The sequence below is a fragment of the Canis lupus genome, chromosome 32 (assembly GCF_003254725.2).
Source record: "Canis lupus dingo isolate Sandy chromosome 32, ASM325472v2, whole genome shotgun sequence".
NCBI classification, from domain to species: domain Eukaryota; kingdom Metazoa; phylum Chordata; class Mammalia; order Carnivora; family Canidae; genus Canis; species Canis lupus.
The window spans coordinates 26,682,747-26,708,496 of NC_064274.1; the positions used below are offsets into that span (position 1 = coordinate 26,682,747).

Here is a 25,750-nt window from a genome sequence, read left to right on the forward strand (position 1 = left end):
TGCCATACTGAAAACAAGAACTCAGTGAGAATCTGCACACTAAATGATGGATCTCTTTATAGCTGTAATTTAAAAAAAAAAAAAAAAAAAAGGCAGCTAGCCACCTGATCACTCAGTCACTAGTGAAGCCCACCAGTCTTCAAGCCTTTCATTTAGTACTTCCAGTCAACCTTTTAGTTTTAGTGATCACTCTTTAATATGAACTGACAGCCAAGGAATATCAAACATGGAAAACTTCCAAAATAGAAGATAGAGACCAAAGCAACAAACATAACAAAGGATCTCATTCATGGAGAGATCAGAGAAGATATTACATGAATGAAAAAAGGATAGAATGAAGGGGGGGGGAGGCAGATAAACCAACAGAGAACAAGAAGGGACTTCTTGGAAATTAAAAATATGTTAACCAAAATTGAAAAAAAAGAAACCAAAACCACAAGTAGAAAATCTAAAAGATGAAGTATAGGATATCACCTATAAAAATAGAACCAAAAAAAGAAATAGAAACTGAAATAAGCATTTTAATAAACAATTAGAGATTCAGTCTACAGAGTCCAATACCTCAGGAATAGGACAACTAGAAAGAAAAAACATAAAATGGTGGGAAGGAAAATATCCAAGAACTAATATAAGAAAATGTGTCAATAATGAAGGGTTTCTCTTAATTAAAACAGACCACTTTTGGGGTGCCTGGGTGGCTCAATTTGTTAAACGTCCAACTCTTGGTTTCAACCCAGGTCATGATCTCATGGGTCATGATATTATAGGTCATGAGACTGAGCCCTTTTTTGGGCTCCACACTCAGCTTGGAGTCTGCTTGAAGATTCTTTCCCTCGGCCTTCTCCCTATGCGTGCACATATGCACACATATTCTCTCAAATAAATAAATCTTAAAAAAAAAAAAAAAAAAACACCACTACCAGAAAGCTATAGCAATCAAAACGGTACGGTACTGGTACAAAAATAGACACATAGATCAATGGAACAGGAAGAGAGCCTAGAAATAAACCCACACTTACGTGGCAAAACAACAACTACAACAAAAGAGACAGGAACATATACTAGGAAAAAGACAGCCTCTTCAAAAAATGCTGTTGGGAAAACTGAACAGCTACATGCAAAAGAATGAAACTGGACCACTTTCTTACACCATACCCCAAAATAAACTCAGAATAGATTAAAGACCTAAATGTGAGACCTAAAACCATAAAACTAGAAGAAAACATAGGCAGTAATCTCTTTGACATTGATCATAGAAATATTTTTCTAGATGTCCCCTCAGGCAAGGGAAATCAAACTATTGGGACTACACCAAAATAAAATAACTTTTGCACAATGAAGGGAACCATCAACAAAACAAAAGACAACCCACTGAATGGAGAAGATATTTGCAAATTATATATCTGATAAGGGGTTAATACCCTAAATATATAAAGAATTTATACAACTCGTTACCAAGAAAAATAATAATCTGATTAAAAATGGGTGGGGGACCTGAATAGATCTTTTTCCAAAAAAGCCATCCATATGGCCACCAGAAACATGAAAAGATGCTCAACATAACTAATTAGGGAAAAGCAAATCAAAACCACATGAGAGATCACCTTATTATACCTGTCAGAATGGCTAAAATCAGAAAGACAAGAAATAACAAGTATTCACAAGGATGTGAATTAAAAGGAATCCTTGTGCACTGTTAGTGGGAATGTAAATTGGCACAGTGACTGTGGAAAACCATATGAAATTTCCTCAAAAATTTAAAAGTATAATTACCATATGATCCATTAATTCCACTACTGGGTATTTGCCCAAAGAAAGTGAAAACACTAATTTGAAAAGATATATACAGCCCTATGTTTATTGCAGCCTTATTACAATAGCCAAGATATGGAAGCAAGCCAAGTGTCCATTCATAAATGAATGCATAAAGATATACACACACAGGGCGCCTGGGTGGCTCAGTCAGTTGAGTGTCTGCGTTCGACTAGGGTTGTGATCCCGAGGTCATGGGATCGAGTCCCATGTGGGGCTCCCTGCTTAGCAGGGAGTCTGCTCTCCCTCTCCTCCCCACTCATGCTCTCTCTATGTCTATCTCTATCTCCCTCAAATAAATAAATAAAAATCTTTAAAATATATATATACACAACACTTATACATAATGGAATATTACCAAGCCATAGAAAAGAATGAGATCTTGCCATTTGCAATAACATGGATAGATCTAGAGGGTATTATGTTAAGTGAAATAAGTCAACCAGAGAAAGACAAATACCATATGATTTCACTCATACATGGAATTTAAGAAACAAAACAAAAAAAATAAAATAAACCATAAATACAGAGAGCAAACTGGTGGTTATGGGAGGGGAGGTGGCATAGAGAGAGGTAAAATAGATAAAGGGACCAAGAATTCACTTATCTTGAACACTGAGTAATGAATAGAATTGTTGAATCATTATACTGTACACCTGAAACTAAGGTAACACTGTATGTTAGTTATATTTCAATAAAAATAAATAAAAAGCCTATTTGAAAAATGACAAACCAAGGTGTATTGTGAAATTTTAGAACATCAAGGATGAAAAGAAGTTCCTAATAGTTTCCAGATAGAGGGGAAAAAAAAATGGGGAAGCCATATGAAAAAAATTGGAATCAAAATGCCAACACAATTCTCAATAGCAACAATGGAAGGCTAGAAGACAGTGAAACAATGTCTTGAAAATTCTGAAGGAAAATATCTAACCTAAGATTCTATACCTAATCAATCCATCAAGTGGGAAAGTAATAACGAAAACGTTAATGTCTCAAGAAATGTATTTCAGGGCAGCCCGGGGGGGCTCAGCGGTTTAGTACCGCCTTCAGCTCAGGGCCTGATCCTGGAGATCTGGGATCGAGTCCCACGTCAGGCTCCCTGCATGGAGCCTGCTTCTCCCTCTGCCTGTGTCTCTGCCTCTCTCTCTCACTCTCTGTCTCTCATGAATAAATAAATAAATAATCTTAAAAAAAAAAAAAAAGGAAACGTACTTCAGGAATCTCCTAGAGGATGTGCTTCACTAACACAAGAGAGCAAATAAAAAAAATAATAAGTAGTACCTAACACAAAAGGAGGTGAAGAGAATCCTCAGTATGATGGCAAAGGGAATCTCAGGATCAGAGCTAGGCAGAAGGCCTAGAAAGAAAGCACTGAGTCATTACTTAAAGGTCAGAAAGCCCAGGAAAAATGTCTTCAGGAAAGAAAATTGAGAGTGATTGATTAGTTGGCAGTTTTCATAGAACAGAAAGTTATATGATAGGGCATTTTACAGAGTTTGGGGTAGAGAGAGGCTTGGATATTTTTTTTTTAATCGTACAACACACTTAGCTCAGCAGTGAATAGTATATATACAAAGCAATAATAATAAAACATTATGTAAACACTTAGCTAGAAATTGAAGGTAATATTAAGAGGACAGTAAAAGGAAAAAGAATGTAAATGTGAAAAAAACAAACCAAACCACACAAAAACAAAACTTCATCTCCTATAATGGAAAGTCAATAGTAATGTCTAATATTTATAAATAACGGGAGAGCAATATATATTTATTATATAGAAAAAGTGCTAGATTTCAGGAAAGAAAACCAGTGAGTTGAAAAGCATTGGCCTTGGTTGCCAGATGTTCTTTCAAGGGTGGAAGAGTGTACAGAACAAGGACCCTTTGTTATTACTGTACATGCCTTTTAGCATTATTTGGATTTTCAAGCCAATTATCTATATATAATATAATTGCATGAAAGTTTTTAAAGGGTTTGGGGGAGAGAACATGAGTGCATAGTTGGCACCACGCCTACTTCCGTCTAAGATATTTGGTTAAGAATCCTTTGAGAAGCAAAGGTTCAGAGCCTAATTGGCTGGGCAAATTTAGAGATCATCCAGTTCAACCTTTTCATTTCACAGAGCAGTTGAGGCCACCTGTATCTGCAGAGAGGCATATCAAGTTAGTGTGAGAGCCGAGCCTGGAGTCCAGTCAGTGCCCTTCTGTTTGCTTCTTACATCTCAGAAAGGAGCAAATAAGAACACAGAGAACTAGAACAAAGTTTGGTATCAGGCAGTAGGAGTTCAAATCTTGGCTTCATCACTTGTGATGTTAGACCAGGTCTTGCTGGCTAGGGACTTTGGACATGTGATTCCAAATGGAGACAATAAGAGCTACTTAATATATTAAGACAATAATTAAATGATTAAAACAAAAAAAAAATCAATGTAGATTTTGACATCTAGCAGATACTGAATACATGCTAGTTCCCTATGGTGTTGTAATTTCAGAAGATAGTAGGACCAATGAAATGAATAAAAAGAGAGGGGATATATTTGTAAAGAGTAGGTATCTAGGATGGAGGCCCCAAACTGTCTGAGTTAGGGTCCTTGATTTGCTGTGTGACCTGCAACAAGTTACTTACCCTCTCTGGGCCTCAATTTCCTTATCCTAAAATAGTACCTACTTAGATAGTTGCACACTGCTGTTCACAGCAGCAATATTCCCAATAGCCAAGAGGTGAAAGCAACTCAAGTGTCCATGGACAGATAAACAACATATGATGTATGTATATATTATTTAGCCTTTAAAAAGAAAGAAATCGGGCAGCCCGGATGGCTCAGCGGTTAAGCGCCACCTTTAGCCCAGGGCGTGATCCCGGATCTCCCGGATCGAGTCCCATGTCAGACTCCCTGCATGGAGCCTGCTTCTCCCTCTGCCTGTGTCTCTGCCTCTGTGTGTGTGTGTGTGTGTGTGTGTGTGTGTGTGTGATGAATAAATAAACTTTAAAAATCTTTAAAAAAAATAAATAAAAAGAAAAAGAAATCTTGTCATGAACCTTGAGGTTGCTAAGTAAAATAAGCCAGTTGCAAAAAAAGACATACTGTGAGATTCCTCTTATATGAGGTATCTAAGGTAGTCAGTCACCTGCATAAAAACAGAAAGTAGAGGGGCAACTGGGTGGCTCAGTCAGTTAAACATCTGCCTTCAACTCAGGTCATGATCCCAGGGTCTTGGAATCGAGCCCTACATCAGGCTCCCTCCTCAGCAGGAGCCAGCTTCTCCCTCTCCCACTCCTGTTCCTTCTGCTTGTGCTTTCTCTGTCAAATAAATAAATAAAACCTTTTAAGGGCAGCCCCAGTGGCTCAGTGGTTTAGCGCTCCTTTCGGCCCAGGGCGGGATCCTGGAGACCTGGGATCAGGTCTCGCATCAGGCTCCCTGCATGGAGCCTGCTTCTCCCTCTGCCTCTCTCTGTCTCTCATGAATAAATAAAAATTAAAAAAAAAAAACTTTTAAAAAACAAAAACAAAACAAAACCAGAAAGCAGAATGGTGGTTTCAACCTATATGATTCCCAAATTGAGTTGATTAATGTATTAAATACTTTGGATTCAGTTATTACTGTCAACAGCATACAAAAGGAATCATAGTTTGGACCTTTGCATTCTTAGCCACTACCATAATATTAGTATATACACAATGTCCAGTGATTGTTGAATGAATGAATGAATCCTACAATTTCTAGAACTCTAAGTAGTACTTATAGGCCTTTCATGATTAATAAAAAATAATAGTAGATTACTCAACAAAACCACCTTCATGTTGCTGTAGAAGCTCTCTACACCAGTTGTCTCATGATTTTTACAGTGTATTTCTTTTAATAAAGGTTGAAATAAGACATAAAAATTGAAATGGCTAATGTGAATCTTAAGGCTTAAAATTTATAGGTTTTCATCTGCTTTAGTTTTCTACTTCTCTTGTTAAAAAAGAAACGACCACAAATTTGGCAGTTTAAAATAACACAAATTTATTATCTCACAGTTCTATATACATCAGAAATCCAGATGGGCTTGACTAGTTTCTCTGCTTCAGGTGTCATTAGATGAAAGTCAGCTGTTGGCTTGATTTGGCTCTTATCTAAAAGCTCTGAGGGAGAATCCACTTCCAGGATTATTCAGGTTCTTGGTAGAATTTAATTCTATGCACTGTAGGATTAAGGTTGCAATGCCCTGGCTGGCTCAGCCAGGATTCAGCCTTTAGAGCTATCCATAAAAGCCAGCAGTGGTGGTTCATGTCATTCTCATGCCTCAAATCTGACTTTCCCATGTGTCTCATCTCACTTGCTTCCTGTCTGAGAAAGTTCTCTACTTTTAAGGCCTTATGTGATTCAATTGAGCCCACCCATGTAAATGCAGAATGATCTTGGTATTGTAAGGTTCTTAATCTTAGTTACAGCTGAAAAAAGTCCTTTTTGCAATGTTACAGGTTTCAGGTATAAGCATGTAGACTCATTCCTCCTATTACACCATCCCTGTCTCTTTTTCCTCTGAAGTTTGTTTATATGAATCATGTCATTTTTTTTAAGATTTTATTTATTTATTCATGACAGACACAGAGAGAGAGAGAGAGAGGGAGAGGCAGAGACATAGGCAGAGGGAGAAGCAGACTCCATGCAGGGAGCCCGACGTGGGACTTGATCTGTGGTCTCCAGGATCACACCCCAGGCTGAAGGGGGCGCTAAACTGCTGGGCCATCGAGGCTGCCCTGAATCATGTCATTTTTTCTTTAGAGTTTCCTACAATTTGGATTTTGCTGATCATACCCCCCTGGTGTTGTTTCACATATTAACCTGTTCCCAATATTGCTTGGAAATTGGTAGTTAGATTTAGATTGTAGAGACATAATCAGATCAGGTTGACTTTGGGGTAAAATTTCATCATAGGCAGTGTTGTGTTCTATCAGTAGGCATTTATGTCTGGTTGTCTCCGGTGCAGTGTTGGCAGCATTTGTGATCATTGACCTTAATTTTATTTACTTTGGCAAGGATTGCAAAATGATGATATTCTAATTTTATCATTCCATCTTCCCTTAACTTTCCTTTATTAACCATTTGGTTATGCTGAGGTACAGTTCACATAGGAAAGGCTGGATTAAACTTGATTCTTTCCCTGGGTTTTCTGGTTTTCAAAGTGAGTTGGTCATCTACTGAAAGTGACCAGTTGTTTTTTTGTATGATTATTGACCCATCAATTTAATGTTTGAAATACCTCAACCCATTGCACTTATTATTCTTACTAATGCTCAGTATTCCCAAGTTTATTCAGCGAGAACCTCTTGGGGTTGGCTCCTGAGTCCTGTTGATAGGATTTCAATAGTATTTCACAATGTCTGTGCTTTCAGTATAACATGATATTCCAGCTCATCTTATGCATTTCTTGCCTGGCAGCAGCTATTTCTACATAAAGCTCTAAATTCTTTTAAAGGAAAATGGCTATTTGTATTACTGCCATTTAGGTACTGGAGATAGTCACTGCTACTTGTTTGGTCTTTGTTTCCAGGCTTTGTTGTGGTCTGAGCAAGACCAAAAAAATTTTTTTTTAAATCACTGTGGTACACACTGACACTTCCAATTTAAATTCAGGACTATGGGATTTTAATTTAGCCTCACTTAGCTATCTCATATCTCTTTCTTCTTTCTCCTATGCTTAAAAAAAAAAAAAAAACTGCTTCCTAATGGCACCTAGCATATTTCTTACTTGCTTTTTCTCACAATATATACATTTGAGTCCTAAAACAAAAATACAACCACTAACCATGATTACTGAAAATAGTTTGAGAATTTTTTAACAGTATTTTTCATTTTTTTTAAGATTTTATTTATCCATTCATGAGAGACACAGAGAGAGAGAGGGAGAGAGAGAGAGAGAGCGAGAGAGGCAGAGACACAGGCAGAGGGAGAAGCAGCCTCCATACAGGGAGCCCGACATGGGACTCGAATCCCGGGACATGGGACTCGATCCCGGGTCTCCAGGATCACACCCTGGGCCAAAGGCAGGCGCTAAACCACCGAGCCACCCAGGGATCCCCTATTTTTCATTTAATAATGTCTACCATGGCCTTGTAGAGAAATATTCCTCATTCTTTTTCAGAGCTACAGAGTAAGCCACCAGTCCTCTGTCAATGGAAAATTGGCTTGTTTCCATTTTGTTGTTATTTCAAATATTGCCTCAATGAAGAAATCTTTTTTTTTGTTTTGTTTTGGCCAGTGTATCCCTTGAACAGATTTTTAGAAGTGAGATCACAAATTACTCATGTAATTTTGCTGGATATGCTAAATTTTTCCACCATAGGGTTGTGACATTTTTTATATTCCCACTACCAATGTATGACATTGTCTGTTTCCCCACACCCTGGCCCATAGAATGTCATCAAATTGTAGAATTTTTGCCACTTTAATAGGTGATGAGTAGTATCTTAATGTACTTTAAATACTTATTTCTCTTATTTTGAGCAATATTGAACAACTTTGGTTTAAACCATATTTACATATTTTTGTTCCTGAATTATCAAAATCTCTTGTACACTTTACTATCAGATTATTACACTTTTCTTTATTTTCAGAAACTTTCTATATGTTAGGGATATTAATCCTTTGTTTATGCTATAAGTTGTCAATTTTTTTCTTTGTCATTTGTCTTTTACATACTTTTTTTTGTTTTTTTTTGCCATTAATTTTTTTTTCATTTTTACTTTGTCAAATTTATTAATCCTACCCCTTATCATATGTAGAATTTCAGACATAGTTCAGTATTGCCACTCCCCTAGGTTGTAGAGGAATTCACTCATGGTTGTTGTTATTGTTTTGCATTTTAAATCTCTAATCCATTTGAAATGCACTATGTGTGGTGAGAGGAAAGGATCTAATTTTATTTTTCAAGAGCTATCAGGTTAACCCAACATCACTTATTAAAAAGCCCATCTTTGGGGCTCCTGGCTGGCTCAGTTGGGAGAGCACATAACTCTTGATCTCAGGGTTGTTAAGTTTGAGCCCCACATTGGGTATAGAGATTACCTAAAAATAAAACCTTTAAAAAAATAAATTAAAAGTCCATCTTTTTCCCAGGGATCTAAAGTGCCACCTTTGTTTTATACTAAACATTCATATTCAAATTGTTCCATCCATCTATATCTCTCTTCATTTTTTAGCCTGTTATTTCTGACCTGCATTTGAGAAAAAATGGAAATTAGGAGCATATGAAGTAATAAAACCTTTTAGGACAAAAATCCATTGTGCAAATAGTTTTTAGATTTAGTTGTTTTGTTTAAATGAGGGAAATAAACTCTTTTGTATGTAACAAAGAGAATGTGAACGTAAGTAAAGAGAGATTTTTAAGAGTGAATTGTCTAAACTTTTCTTTAAGAGCCTTAAAAGAGTTTTGCAAAGCAGCCTGATGTAATTAATTAATGTATGGGTTCAGGCTCTGGGATCAGGATCCTGCCCCTCAGGAGCTGCTTTGTTGTGGGCATGTTCTTAATTTCTCTGAGTCTTAGTTTCCTTACTTCTAAAATGGAGATAATAAAAATCTTTTCAGGGCTGTTGTGAGCATAGAAAAATCTGCATGCCTTTACCCAGCATAGTGCCCCCACACAAAGGGCACTCAAGGAGTGCTGGTTCTCTTTTCTTTCCCTCCAGGGGAAAATGCTTCTATAACTTTTATGGTGAGGTTTTCTCCAGCTACTCATGAAAATAAGAACTAGCCTGATTTTTACTCTGCAAAGCTGATTAAATAAAAGGAGCAGATGAGAAATTAAAATTCTTTACTCCCAATTATCAAGTAGTGGCTGCCTTCACCGGATGGCAGCCTTCCCAGGCTCAGTTTTCAGAATGAAACAGGAAAAGTGGATTGGCAACAACCACAGGGATTGTTGACTTCTAAACTGATGTAAGCCTGGAAGGAGGGAAGATTCAGAAGAACGGTTGAGAACAGAGATCTGGCTATCCTCTTCTCAATATGACATTGCTTTTGGTTTTCCAGTTCAAGAGGGGACTCTAGCTTATGACACATCCAGAAATTTCCAGAAAATCTCCTCTTCATTCTGAAAGCCCTCTTCCTACCCTGAAGTTGTCAGAGATCTGAGGACTTTTCTGACAAAATGCTTTATTTTTTAAGATCCCCATGTCAGGGGATCCCTGGGTGGTGCAGTGGTTTGGCGCCTGCATTTGGCCCAGGGCGCGATCCTGGAGACCCAGGATCGAATCCCACATCGGGCTCCCGGTGCATGGAGCCTGCTTCTTCCTCTGCCTATGTCTCTGCCTCTCTCTCTCTCTGTGTGTGACTATAATAAATAAATAAATAATAAATAAATAAATAAATAAATAAATAAATAAATAAATAAATAAATGATCCCCATGTCAGATTTTCTTTCATAGGATCTTGTTTTGCTTTATTTAGCTAATAATTTTCATAATTGTCTAGATTGGACACAATATAGATATAGTTAAGGAATTTGTTTTAAACATTTTAAGATCACTTTTAGAGGTTTTTTAATGAAAAACTGAAGCCCTAATCAGATTCCAATTCATAATTTTATTCCTTCCTTTATAAATAAACCCATTGAAAGTAGTTCATGCAATTTATCAATGTTATGAACTGTTACATGAATATGAAAAGGAGCTCCATAAATATGATTGATCAGTTTTCATACAACATTGATCAGATTATGTTCATACAGCATTTGAAAGAAAATTTTCAAATACATATTTATTTAATTTTTGCAACAGCGTGCTGTTATATGTATTATTAACCACAGCTTGTAGTTGAGCAGACTGAGGCCTAAAGAAGTTAAATTTTAAATGGCCCCAGATCTCATAGGCAACTACAATGTGAGAGTAGAAATTCAGATTTCAATCTATTGTTCTTGCTGCAATGCTACAATGGAACTAAATTCATAATCAGCAAAAACACTAGTTTAGACTTGCATACATATTAAATTTTCCATATTTAACATCTTGTCAGATTTTCCATTGAATGAATCTTATGCTTCATTTGCAATGTTCCATTTGTAATCTTTCAACCTTGCTTAGTTTTCTTAATTAATGTGAATAGCTAACTAGTTCTTTGGTATGTCCAAATGAGAACTATTTAAACTATTATGGAATAATATTCTGGTAACTTGAAACCTCCAGAGGATCAGTCTTCACAAAAAAGTTAACAACAACAACAAAAAAGGACAGAAGTAGCACTGTTAATAATAAAGAACTTAGTGCTGATGTCTGGTTTTGTTTTCCAGGTGGCATTGCATGCTTGTGGAGTGGCAACAGACATGGTGATTGAGCACTGCATCAAAACACGGGCTTCCTTTGTCACATGCCCTTGCTGTTACGGTTTCATTCAGAACACCTCAAAGTTTAATTTTCCCAAAAGGTGAAATTTAGTGTTCTACCTAGGGCACCAACGTGGGGAATATAACTAAAGCGGGAAAACCATTTGATACAAAGTTGCAATGAGATTTTGGTTTTGAACTCAACTTCCTCTTTCCAGAGAGTCAGGTACTGTTTATAAGTTATATAAGGAAGAGAGGATCTCCTCTATGGATGCTTTTTGATTTTTCTCCCTGACTCAGCTCCTGAAATTTAGAAGCAAGTCCATCTGAGAGTGAGCCAACTAGAAATCTGATAGTTTTAGCCCTTCTCATCACCTATGAGAGGCAGTAGGTGTAGTGGTTATGGTTAAGTGCTTAGGTCCTGGAAGTCTTCCGCCTAGGTGCAGATAGGCTCCTCAGACTTTTATATGTTGTTTCACATTAGGTAATTTACTTCAGCTCTTTTTGCCTACATTTTTTCATCTACAAAATGCAGGTTATAATAGTAACTACCTCAAGGTTTTTGTGAGAATTGAATGATATATATGTAAAGCACTTAGAAGCAGCATGGAGTAAGCAGCCAATAAAATGTGAGCTGTTGCCAGGTACAGTGGTATTTATATATACTGCCCATGGGTGGTGAGTAATCTGCAAACTGGACAACCACTTTTACAATCCTTCTTATCCCACCTATGAGAGGGAGACATTTTAATTTTCAACATTTCAGCTTAACCTACTGGAGGGCTATTATCTTGGTGTTGATGACATTTCACCCTCCGAGTCATAGTTATTGAGAATCATGCTGATCATTTTAATTATAGGATAGATTAAATATGTTTTGAAAATTCTATGATGTGTCAAAAAAAAAGGCTTTTCATCATTTGCATTGTTACTTTTAAGAAATCTTAGTAAATTTCCATCTGAATTTATCCTTCAAGGCTTCTGAGTAAGGTAATAAAATACAAACAATAGCCTTCTTTTTCTTTGATTTTTCTTTTTTCCTTGTTTTGTTCTTTACCACAGTTTGCAACTAGTTGAGAGAAAACCAAAGGAACTTTGGAAAAGCAAAAAATAAAATAGAACTTCAGGTTTATTCAATAGCTGAAATTTCACTCTGTTCTGAATCTATACAGATAAAATGTATATTTTACCACCCAGCAAGAAATCTATAAGTCTAGCACTAGAAAGGTTCTTAAGAATATTAATTTGAGTTACTCAGCCTGTGGCTTTACTTAATTGATTTTAAAGTCTTACTTTAGTGTATGTGACCATTTTCAGGTCCCTGTAGATTTATTGCTATTTTTCTCCTTCTGTCATTGGAAGACTACTCCCAGGCCATTATCCCTCTGCACTAATCACACCAGACCACTAGGGATGGCCCCTTTCCCGAAAGCCACCGAATTCATCAAACTAACCTGTCCTAGCTTGTTCATCCTGCCTTGCCATTTCTTCCTATGGAACCCATAATAATGACTTGCCCACATTTTATCCCACTCCCTCTGCCTCCTAACCAGCCCTGGTGCTGTGTGTGCCATGTGGCCCCATGTGGCATAGCATGACCTCTATCTCTCCAATGGCAAACATCTGATGTGATTGCCTCACCGTACCTGAATAGTAGTAAAACCTACATTTTAAAACACCTGGATCTGTGTGGGGAAAAGGAAAAAATATCTCTAACAGTGTAAATAATCTTTGAAAAATTCTTGAAAATTAATAGCATATTGATAGTATGCTTTGAGCTTTTTATAAAGACATTTCAGACTGTCATAGTTTTTAGTTTAAGACAGCATTATATACTCCTCAGATAAAACACTTAGTTTTTTTTATAGTTTCTTCTATATTTCCATGCAGAAATATAGGCTATTCTGCTCCTAATCTTTGACATCTCTACTCCAAATCTTTGGCATTTAAGATAATGATTCTTTTTTCTTTTCTATTTCAGTGAACAATTCAAGAAAACTTTATCATACAAGGTAACCTTAAAAAGTTCTAGATGTCTTGCTAATATACTTTTTATTCCTCTTCCCCTCCCCAATTTCTATTGGGATATATAATCTATAGTTATCTTGGAATTACACATCATCATGTAATATGGGGGGTGAGTTTGTGGGGGTTTTTTGTTTTGTAAATCAAGATTAAAGTCCAAATAGGCAGCAAAATTTGTGAAGGGTCTGAGAGTTTACCCCGCAAGCCAACATGCTAGCCTGCCACAGTTTCATGGATGCCGGCAGATGGGAGACTTCCGAGTCGGAGTCATGGCAGTAGGAGTAGCCAGACTGTCATCATTTTCATTGTGACATCCTGAGACCCAATTCCCACAGGGCAGCAAAAAAGAGCCATGTAACACCTATATACACAGTGAACTGTATTACAGGAGAGGGAAACTGAATTTAGGAAGCCCAAATGTTTTAAGATTTAATCTTTAAGCAAGCATCTCTGGCCTTTGCTCCAGAGGGAGACAGTATGTATTTGCCAAAGTTCCTCACTATATAAACATCTTTGAGAAAACAATCTAAAACACAAGCAAATTTTTTGGTCAAAGGTCAGATAGTAAATATTTTAGGTTTTGTCAGCTACTTAAAAATCTCTCACCTACCCTACTTTGTTCTTACCATTGTTGGGCTTTTGTTGGTGGTTTACAATCCTTTAAAAATGTGAAGAATGTTTTTAACTTGAGAGCCATGTAAAGAGAAGTCATAGGCTGGATTTGGCCTGTAGGCCATAGTTTGCCAACCCCTGGTCTGGGACAAAAGCAGCACTTCTACTCATAAGACATGAAGAAACCAAGGGACCCACAGAGAACTGTTTCTCAATGGTCATGAGAACATTGCATAGTTTTGAGGTGCCAATCTGAGCAAAATACTTTCCAGCTTTCTGAATATCCCCACTAATTGGTCAATAACATGACACAATGCAATCTAAAAAATGGTAACGATATTTGCCAGAAATATATGTATAATCCCACTAAAACTTGATAAATTAGTTTAGATTCTTAGTTCACTTCTTGAAGAGACTCACTAAAAATACATAGTCTCATTTTACATGACAGCTCCCACCTTTCAAGATTTTTCCCTTCTCCATCCAACAGTCAAGTTAGTGGGGGACAGTGACCTCAAAATGTTCATTTCCACCACCTTGGCACATATATCTCCTTCACCTCTACTCTATAACCTTTAAACAGGTACCTCCAACTTTATCTCCCAACCACCACCCCCTTCCCACCCTCACCCTGCTCCGAGCATACACAGATACCTATGGAGGGAAGACTGTTGATGCTTTCATCCAGAACCAGACTTTCCTGGTCTTTGACTAACAGATTTTAAGTTTGTATGTCTGCCCCTTCGTTGATGCCAGTTCATGGCTGCCAAACACAAGTTACTCATTGAACCTTTTTATTAGTATCCTATCTACTGGCCACTAAATTTTATAGTGAGCATTACAGTGTTGCTGTTTTTTTCATGCATAAAAGCTGAGAGAGGGGTAACCTTTCAAAAAGAACTAACATCACACAGTCACTTCAATTACCTTAAAAAAATGAAGGCCTCGGGCAGCCCGGGTGGCTCAGCAGTTTAGTGCGGCCTTTAGCCCAGGGCCTGATCCAGAGACCTGGGATCGAGTCCCACATCAGGCTCCCTGCATGGAGCCTGCTTCTCCCCTGCCTGTGTCTCTGCCTCTCTCTCTCTCTCTCTCTCTCTCTCTCTCTCTCTCTCTGTGTGTGTGTGTGTCTCATGAATAAATAAATAAAATCTTTAGAAAAAAAATGAAGGCCTCAAATTGAATGTACAAAAGACTAAGGTGAAAAATGAGGAATCGGAGTTCAACCTTTTGGCTGAGCTGTCAGGTGAGATCACTTACACACTTGGACACTGCAGCTGTTCTGAATGAACAGCTGTCATGGGAGCATTGCAGTATCTCCACTCTGCCGATCATTCACCTTTGGTGGCTTGAGGATCTCAGAGTGCCGTGCAGACTCATCAGCTCTCTGGCCCTATAAAGCCTTGTTCTTCTTGCATGAAAACAGTCTTTCCTAAAATTGTTAAGCAGAACAATAAATTTCCTCCCACTTCCTCAGGTCATTATTAAGGTTCCTCTTAAAGCAGAAGTAGATACACTTCAGCAGCCCCTTGGAGTAAGAGAAGAGTGAGTGAGCTGGCTTCCTCTCCTCTCAAGGGACAAAGAAGAGTTCAGAAAAGCATAGGAGTAGCCAGCACTATACTGCTCGGTATCCCAGAGGACTACCGAAGCCACAAATAATGGTGATCTTCTACAGTTCTTCCTCTTCCTCTGGTGGTAGAAAGAAAAGCCACTTAGACTGTCTTCTTAGAGCCATGTTCCTGAGATTCAAACTTTTTTAAGGAAAAATATAAGTGAATTTTGGGTCTTTTAGTTTAACACATGGTACCAAATCACAAACTGTAACCATATTTTTACTAAAAGCAACTGACAAAATGGCCCTAAGAATTTGCCTGGCATCTGTTCTTAAGAACTGCATCGAAAAAAAAAAAAAAAAAAAAGAACTGCATGAAGAGAACTGAGCACCTGGGTAGCTCAGTGGTTGAATGTCTGCCTTTGGTTCAGGGCATGATCCCGGGGTTCTGGGATCAAGTCCTGCATCAGGCTCCCCAAAGGGAGCCTTCTTCTCCCAATGCCTGTGTCTCTGCCTCTCTCTCTCTGTATCTCTCATAAATGAATGAATGAATGAATGAATGAATGAATGAAAATAAAGAATAGTCTATTTGAAGAGGAAGAGTTATTGAGGGTACCACTTTCTGAAAACTTGTTTCTTTCAGAAGTATTATTTGTGCATTACATTATTCAATTAAACAATGTTGAACTCCAGGAAAATGAGGTTGTTTTATAATTTTTACAATTTTGAAGCAGAATATTAAAATAGAAAAAAATAAAAAATAAAAAAATAAAAGACCCACATTCTATTGCTTTTTCTTTTAGGAACACATGATTCTGTGCAGATTTGCGGATCAGACAGCTGTCCAGCTTCCACCCCAACGAAGACTCATAGGTATGTGTTTTCACAGAGCAGCTGGTGAGTAGATTATGTACAATATGTCTCGGAATGAATGAACTGGCTCTATATGGGGAAAACTGGTCATTTATCAACAAGAAACTTAAGTTTGTTTTTCCCAGAAAAGACAATCCATTTTGAAAAGGGCTTTGTAGGTATGAGTATTTTATCCCATTTTTGTTAACATTAATACTTTTAAATTCATTTTCAGTATTTGTACATTGAGTAGAATTATGTGAAATCTCTTTCTTACTGTTATGAACAAACTGAAGGATCTACCAAAAGCCACAGAAAAAATATAAAGATGGAAAAATCAACTATGCATGCCAAAGTTAATTTGTCAAAATATGCACATGCATTTTTTCTTGGAAAAAAAGTATACTTGTATATTATTAATCATAGACTAATTTATTCAACATCTGTAATAGTATATATTACCTTAATTGGAAGGTCTGCAATAGCATTTTATGTTTAAGTAATGAATTTATCCAACGACTTTGCTTTAGAAAAAGAAACTACATTTAGAAGGACAATAGCAGCTAACAGTTACTGCACCTTTAGGCACTAAGCTAAATCCTCTTACCCATTATCTCAGTAAATTCTAATGAAAATACTAATGGGGTATGTATTATTACTTAGGACTGGGACAAAAGCTTGTCCAGGATCTTTCACCCAGTAAATGATGGAGCCACACTATGTACCCCTATTAGGCCAGACATGAGGCTCTTACCCACTTTGGCAATGCCTCCCAGTGATGGAGTCACATCACTGGAAGGCTAGGTTCCAAAATTAGGGTTTGAGAAGATTGAATGGAGTAAAAAATAATCTTAAAAATTATTGAGAAAAGCCCCACATTGGAGGCCATCATAGTATATTGGAAAACAGATTGCCATTTCTTTGGCTGAGCACCAGATATGATAATTAGCTCACATCCAGGGATTGTGTTGTATGAGGGGTAGTTATCTTCAAACTCTGAAGTCAAAGTCAGCATAGCAAGATACCTACAGAAAGACCTTTGAGACCTGAGGCTGAAGAATGAAGTGATTTCCTTCCATTTCTCACACTCTGGAGCATAAACATATGGAAAAACTCTTCCTCTCTCCAGAATGCAGCCTCTCTCTTTTTCACTCTTTTTTTTTTTTTTTAAGATTTCATTCATTTATTCATGAGACACACAGAGATAGAGAGGCAGAGATACAGACAGAGGAAGAAGCAGGCTTCCTGCAAGGGGCCCGATGTGGGGTTTGATCCCAGGACCCTGGGATCATGACCTGAGCCAAAGGCAGATGCTCAACCACTGAACCACATAAGTGTGGCTCCCACTCTTTTTCTTTTTCTCCTCCCTTCTCCATTCCTAACACTTTGAGCTAGTTGAGTGCACATGTGAATGTTCAGGGAATGCTAGAAAGGAAGTCACTGGAGTTGAAGAGGAGGAGCCTTTGGCATGATCACTGGCACAAGGGGAAAGAAAGTCACATTCAGAGTTATAGACTCCTTCACATGTCAACATCTGTACTCTGCATGTGCCATACTTTTGTTCTGTGAACATTTTAGGCATCTGCGGCCCCAAAAGGTAGACTACCAACAACTGAATTTCAGTTGTAAAGACACTTCTTTAACATGTGAAAACAGATTCCTTTACGTAATAGAAAAGGAAAAATTAACTGGACTGGGATCAAAGCCAAGGGTAAATGAGCTGCAGTGTAAACCTAGGGTGGGTACTGAAGGAATGCAGGGCATCTTTTCTGACAGAGAATGTTTCATTTTAAACTGAAGAGTAGATGGGGGTTGGGGAGCCTTTACAGATATCTTAAAAGATGAATAGTATTTTAAGGGAAAAAAGGTATGTCCACCTCACAACTGTTGATGAAGGGGGGGGCAGATTTCACCTAAATCGAATTTAAGATGTTTCTTTTTATATCATCTCTAATACTGTTCATCCTTTTTGGCATAGGAGCTTTTAAGGAAAAAGTATAAAATAAACATTTTAAATCTGAATGTCTCATTGCCAATTCTTACCTACTGATTTCACCTTCCACAGTTTTTCTGTGAGCATTCTGCCTTCCACAGAAGAGCTTCTCTGGGAACTTCTCTGGGTGGCTCAGTGGTTGAGCCTTTGGCCCAGGGCCTGATCCTGGGGTCCTGGGATGAGTCCCACATCAAGCTCCCCGCATGGAACCTCCTTCTCCCTCTGCCTATTTCCACATTTCTCTGTGTCTCTCATGAATAAATAAAATCTTAAAAAAAAAAAGAAGACGAAGAACTCTGTTTCAGTTATCTGGCTTCCCTTCTGCAGCTGTTCAATTTTAGCGGTTTCTGTAGACAAATAAATTACTTAAAAATAATGTTTAGTCATTATTATAATTAGGAGGGAAAATGGAATGAAGTTCGGCATAGCCTTTTGGAGGATGAAATTTGTATATTGAATTTAAAGAAATTGAATGTATAAGAGTAAACCATAGCTTGGAATATATTCAACCCCAAATCATTTTTATTTCCAGAGCTACCTTTAGCATAAAAATTTGCATTTGCCAAAGGAACACAAATTAGCTGCTTTGCTTGCCAGTCAGGTTTTCTCTTTTGTTTTCCAAAGATTACAAAGAAAATTGAATGCCACTGTTTTATAGGGGTGCAAATTGATTATATTATATGCAGTATTACACATCCATCTGAAATAACCAATGTACAGTTAAAATTTTTCTCAAATATTTTCCATTTCTCATTTTTCTTTGTCCTGAAAATTCCAGGTTCAGATGTAGTCTTTCAGATATCTCTTTGTTAGCACCATACTTTAAATATTATTAAAGATAGATGTTATTTTTCTCACAATATTATAGGTAATTCATAGGGAATACAAACGCAAGGTCTTTGAATGTATTTTTAACCAAAGTGGGAAATAGGATCTGTAGTCTATTTGAGATTTATTTATAAATACATTTTAAAAAGTTAGCATTCTCAAAAAAGAAAGTTAACACTCTTTAAATTATTAGCAGAAACAAATCAGTGAAATGTCATATGTAATTGTCTTTTGTCCATATTGATCAAGAATTAAGGTGACAGAGACTAAACAGATCTTGGGGGCAAACAGCAGTCTTCGTATACTTGTAGCTTTTTGTCACTGTGTAGAACACCTTAGACAAATGGAAATTGTACTGTTTCTTGTAGGGTGTCTCATGGTACCATTGTACTGTAATTTCAGGAAAACAGTGCATGTGCCTCGTGGATCTGGATAGAGCAAGAGCTGCAGAAGAACATGGTTACTCCGTTCAAGTAATATCCATGGAGCCAGAGAGCTGCTCTCCCAAAAATAACATGATTGTGGGAGTCCCCATTTAGAAGGAGATACTCACATTTGATGTTCGGCCATCCGTCTTCATGATGAAAGCCCAGTGGCATCTAGGAAGTTCTTGGCATAACTAGAAAACAGCATTAGCCATCTTGAACTTATTGTGCTCAGGAAGGAAAGCAGCAGGAAAATCACGAAAAAAAAAAAGGCTGCCTGCAAAGCATCACAAATGCTCTTGTAATGTCTGATTAAAGGGCCGCTGGCTTTCATAGTGAGAATCCCCTGAAGTCTCAGCTGCTGACAGAATAATCCTCACCAGTGGAGGTTCCATCACTGGAATAACAATTTTCTTCTCAGTTCACAGCATTTCTGATCTTGCCAATTTGATGTTCAATTCAAAACGATGAATTGGAGCCTTTGTCATCATTGCAGCCTTTACAATCACTTAGGCATTCAAATGGAGACCAAAACTAGATTCAGTGGGGTTGGTTGGTTGGTTGTATTTTTAACAATTGTACTTTTTCTATAATTTTTAAAAATATCCAGTCAGGCAATTACAGTATGGTTAAATTTTTAAGCCAGGTTGAGTTAGACTTCCATTTCATTTCATATATTTCTTTAAATATGTTTCCTGTAAATTACCAAATGAGATCATCCCTGGTTCAAACACTTTATATGAAGAACATTAAAATAACTGCAGGAAATTTCCTGTTAGGGGGGCATGTAATTTGGACATAACTTCTAACTAATCAGTAAATACATTAATTAATTCCAGTTTATGAATAATTATTGAGGATCCTTTATTTTCAAGACCCTGGGCTAGATTCTTCTAAGGATAGAAGGATGAGTTGCAAGAGACATGGTGCCTTGCCTATGGAATAATCATACAAAAGAAAAATTAATGAATTTAGTTCTATATGTCATAATATAATATATGGCCATGGAATTTGTTTTCCGGATATCAGTAATATATTTTAGTTACATTATTTTGGTAAAACCAATTGAATGTAGATTGGAAGTAGGAGGAGTACAGAGTTTGTAAGCTTATTTGACTATTTCTCCCTTCTCACATTTCTCCTCATTCCACCAGCCAAAGTTTTTAAAGACATGTGACATGTCCTTTCTTACATGCTGCTACTTATTTAACTTGTACATGTCCTAGGTTATTCCATTTGAGATAAGATTTATTTCATTGATTTTGATGTTTTCAACCCCTGTAAGATACATATCATGAGGAAAAGGGAGTTTAATAAACAACTCTTTCATCATAGTGGGTTAAAATGTAGGAATAATTTATTCAGGGGAGAGGGCGTTGAATTCTTGTTTCCTGAGATAAAATTTAAGAAAAGAATTAAACATCAGCCCTCAGTATTTGTCATTTTTACTATAGATGTACCATACTCTTTTATCCTGGACTTTCTTTTTTAAATGGAGGTATAATTTACAGACAGTAAAATAACAGGCTTTAACTGTTGAGTTTGAGAAGTTTTGAAAAGTGTGTATACTCATGCAACTGCCACCAGAAAAGAGATATAGAATACTTCCACCAGCACAGAAAGTTCCCTCATGTCCCTTTCTAATTAACTTCACCTACGCCAAAGGCAGAAATCTCTGATTTTTATCACCCTCCATTTTTTCTGCCTATTTTAGTCCTTCATATACATGAAGTCATTTAGTATGTAGTCTTTTGTGTCTGGCTTCTTATGCTCAACATAGTATTTTTTGAGAAATATCCATATTGTTACATGTATCAGTAGTTTCTTCTTATTAAGTAACATTCTACTATATAAATTTATCAAAATGTATTTATTCATTCTCCAATTGGTATTTATTTAGATTATTTCCATTGTGTAGATATTACAAATAAGACCTATAAATATTCTTGTCCAAGTCTTTCTGTGGACATACGTTTTCATTTCTCTTTGGTAAATACCTAGTAGTAGAATTTCTGGCTTGCTGAATAAATGAATGTCAATTACCAAACAATTTCCAAAGTGGTATACCATTTTATATTCCCACCAGCAATGTATAAAAATTCTAGTTCTTCACTCCACCCTCACAACATTTGATACTGTCAGTCTTTTTTATTTTAACCATTCTGGTGGACACTAAATGGTACCTCCCAGGGGCTTTAATTTTCATTTTTCAGATGACTAGTGATATTAAGCATCATTTGTAAAGTGAACGTTTAAGTCTTTTACTCATTTTTAAAATTAGGTTTTTTGTAGTTTTTTTAATTGTTGGTTTATAAGAGTTCTTTATATATTCTGGTTAAGAGTTCTTTGTCAGATATATGTATTAAGAATATTTTTCCCAGTCTGTGGCTTAACCTACTCACTTTTATAATGAATGTTTTAATTTTTAGGAAGCCTAATTTTCTGTTTTTGCTGGCCAATATTTTCTGTATCCTCTATAATAAAATTTTATCCACCCTGAGGTTATGAAGATTTTTCCTATTTTCCTATAGAAACTTTATGGTTTTAGCTTTTTACATTTAAGTCTATAATCCATCTTAAATCAATAATTCACATAGAGTAGGTAACTTTTGAAGAATATGCATTTATTTTGGCACCATTTATTTAAAACCTTTTTCTCTTCCTATTGAATTGACTTGGCACCTCACTTGAAAATTAATTGATGAAAAAAAAAGAAAATTAATTGATGTATATGTAAGTCTATAAGGTCTCTAACATTAATTTGTTTGATTACTGTAGGTTTATAGTGTCTTGAAATTAGGTGATCTTCCAATTTTATTTTTCATTTTCTAGATTGTTTTAACTGTTCTAGATCCATTGTATTTCCATATAAATATTTATTTTTTTGTTTGTATTTATTAATTTAAGAGAGAGAATGAGCAAGAGAGAGAGCACATAAGCAGGGGTGGAGGGAGAGTGAGAAGCAGACTCCTCCTCTGTGCAGGGAGCCTGATGCAGTGCTCGACTCCAGGACCCTGGGTCTTGACCTGGACTGAAAGCAGACGCTTAACCGACTGAGCCACCACATAAATTTTTTAATTAGCTTATCAATTTTCTTTTTCTTTAAAGATTTTATTTATTTATTCATGATATATATATGGGGGGGGGGAGCAGAGACACAGACAGAGGGAGAAGCAGGCTCCATGCAGGGAGCCCAACATGGGACTCGATCCCAACACTCCAAGATCAAGCCCTGGGCTGAAGGCAGGCGCTGAACCACCGAGCCACCCAGGGATCCCCTCAATTTTCTTTTTTAAAAAAATAGCCTGCTGGTATTTTTAGTATTGTCTGGAATCTTTAGATCAATTTAGGGAAAATGAACATATTAGCAATATCAAGTCTTAAAATCCACAAACATAATATATCTTTCCACATATTTAGGTCTTCTTTAATTATTCTCAGTAAAATTTTCTGATTTTCAGTATAGATGTTTTCTTTTATTTATTATTTGTTAGTTTTGATACTGTTACCTTAAGTTTTTGCATGTTGTTCCCACAACTCAGAATAGCCTCCTCTTATCCCTCCCATTAACTTAAGCTCATTCATCCTTCTGCTCTTAGACTGACCTCCTAAAGAAAAACTTTCCTAACTTCCCTGGAATTAGGTACCTCTTAACAGATTGTGCACCATCCAAAAGAGTATTCTGTAATCCACCTCAGGTGACTCAAAGCACCCCTGCCCCAAAAAAAAGCCCATATGATAAGGATCCAGAATTTAAAAAGTGACCCCTTGTTCTCAGGCATGGAATTCTCCAGCTGTGATGAATGTGGCTAGTCATGGATATGGGTGTTAATGATTGCCCTCAGGACACAATTTTTCTGTGTAAATCCTTTCCAAGGCTCCTTAGCCAGGGCAAATAAAAGAGGTTGGATGCAAGCAGCAGGAAGTTTGTTGCAATGACAATAATCCCAGCAAGTGACCTGGTTTCACCCCTGCACTTGTCTGTCAAAAGCAAAGCTGCTCCTCACTGATCTCTCGACCCCACAGTTGTAAGATTAGAAGCCAGAGATCATCTTTCAAGCCTGGCTCAGAGATAGAGAGGTATAATTATTAATGACTAAACAATTTTATCTTATTTAGGGAGACATTTCAGTCATATTAGAAATCAAAATATTTTCAGAGCACACATGCAAAATAGCACGTGAATAAGAATAATTGAACATTCAACCTCATTCTCAAGATTTTGGCTACAGGTGTTATCCACTCCATGGTTCAAGAAAATCACCATTAATTGAACTTCCACATACACCTGTTTTTCCAGTGGCTTTCATAATAAAATTAGAGATATATTCCTGTGGAAGTGATATAATTAAATCATCAAAAGGAAGCCGTACTTTTTTAAGTCACAATTTTTAAAAAACAGATTCTCAATGCAAAGTATTTAGGCATTTTCAAAAGATTTTTTTATACACCAGAAATACATGTCTGTTGAAGAAAACTAGATGACGTGGCTAAACAAAAAGGAAAAAAAAAATTAAGTCGCTGTTAATACTTCGTTTTATATCTTCCTAACTTTTTCTATAAACACAGGCACACACACACAGAGACTAATTTCACAAACACTAATATAATATTTAATATTTGCTAAGCTTTCCTCTAAGTCCTTTGTAAATAATTCATTTTCAATCTTCATAATGACTCAAAGAGCTAGATACCATTAGTCATCTCATTTTATAGAAACTAAGGCCAATGTTTCATAGTAAGAGCAGACCCAATCTGAACTAAGCTAGTAGTTGGCAGAGTTTATATTCTATTTCAGGCTCCCTAGCAATCCTATTGGGATTGGCTGAGATATACTATAGTAAAAAATCTCTCTGCCTTCTGAAGTTCTACACAAGAAAGATGTATGTTTCATTCATACTACATACCCACCCATGTCAAATATGACTCTGACACATTATCTTCACACCTGACCAAGCAGCTTCTATTAGGAGGATAGCTGGTCTCCTGGAAAAGGAAAATAGACACGGCAAAGTATCAGCTAGCTAGTAAAGAGTATTTTTTTTTAAAGATTTTATTTATTCATGAAAGACACACAGAGAGAGGCAGAGACACAGACAGAGGGAGAAACAGGCTCCATGCAGGGAGCCTGATGTAGGACTCGATCCAGGGACTCCAGGATCAAGGCTGGGCCGAAGGCAGATGCTCAACCACTGAGTCACCCAGGCATCCCACTACTAAAGATTATACTCAAAAATGATCTACTTCACTTCCCCCATTTTGTTGAGTAAACTACACAGCCCCTTCTGAAACAGAACTCTTTAACAGAGTGGGGATGAAAACCCTTGGAGAGAGGTTGCAGATAGTTGCAAACAGCAATGTAATGTACCACCAACAATGTAGCTGAAGGAGGAAGAGAAGAGGAGGAAGGGGAAAAAGGGAACAGAAAAAGGCCATTGCATCCCCAGTTCAGAAATGGAGATTCTGAACGCAATTGACTTGGAGTAGGGCATTGTATTGAATTCATCAAAGAGGGAAGGCATATGCCATAAACATTTCCTGTCCTTGCCTGTGGACCCTTCACACTATTGGAAAGGAATTTTCCAGAAAAACATGAAGGGAGTTATTTTCTATCATTGTACAAGATGGAGAAACTTCTCTACTAAAGCTGTTTGGAGAGCAGCCCCGGTGGCGCAACGGTTTAGCGCCGCCTGCAGCCCAGGGCCTGATCCTGGAGACCCGGGGTTGAGTCCCACCTCAGGCTCCTTGCATGGAGCCTGCTTCTCCCTCTGCCTGTGTCTCTGCCTCTCTCTCTCTCTCTCTCTCTCATAAATAAATACATTTAAAAAATAAAATAAAATAAAGCTGTTTGGAAAGATAGAGATGGAGTACTTCCAAATTCGTTCTATGAGGCCAGCATCACCTTTTCTTTTTTTTTTATTTATGATAGTCGCACAGAGAGAGAGAGAGAGAGAGAGGCAGAGACACAGGCAGAGGGAGAAGCAGGCTCCATGCACCGGGAGCCCGATGTGGGATTCGATCCTGGGTCTCCAGGATTGCGCTCTGGGCCAAAGGCAGGTGCCAAACCGCTGCGCCACCCAGGGATCCCGGCCAGCATCACCTTAATTCCAAAACCAGACAAAGACCCCACCAAAAAGGAGAATTACAGACCAATATCCCTGATGAACATGGATGCAAAAATTCTCAACAAGATACTACCAATAGGATCCAACAGGACATTAAGAAAATTATTCACCATGACCAAGTAGGATTTATCCCTGGAACACAAGGCTGGTTCAAGACTAAAACAATCAATGTGATTCATCATATCAGCAAGAGAAAAACCAAGAACCATATGATCCTCTCATTAG

The 25,750-nt window shown here is 37.2% G+C and overlaps 1 protein-coding gene across 1 annotated transcript in view; it reads left to right on the forward strand.

The window, feature by feature from the left end:
* GSTCD (glutathione S-transferase C-terminal domain containing) overlaps nt 1-21,900 on the forward strand; it is a 124,910-nt gene extending 103,010 nt beyond the window's left edge. Inside the window, 4 exon segments of the mRNA XM_025465806.3 lie at nt 11,084-11,217; nt 13,098-13,128; nt 16,106-16,175; nt 19,378-21,900. Coding sequence (XP_025321591.2) covers nt 11,084-11,217; nt 13,098-13,128; nt 16,106-16,175; nt 19,378-19,514 — 372 coding nt within the window. The 3' untranslated portion in view covers nt 19,515-21,900.
* The last annotated feature ends 3,850 nt before the right edge of the window (nt 21,901-25,750 follow it).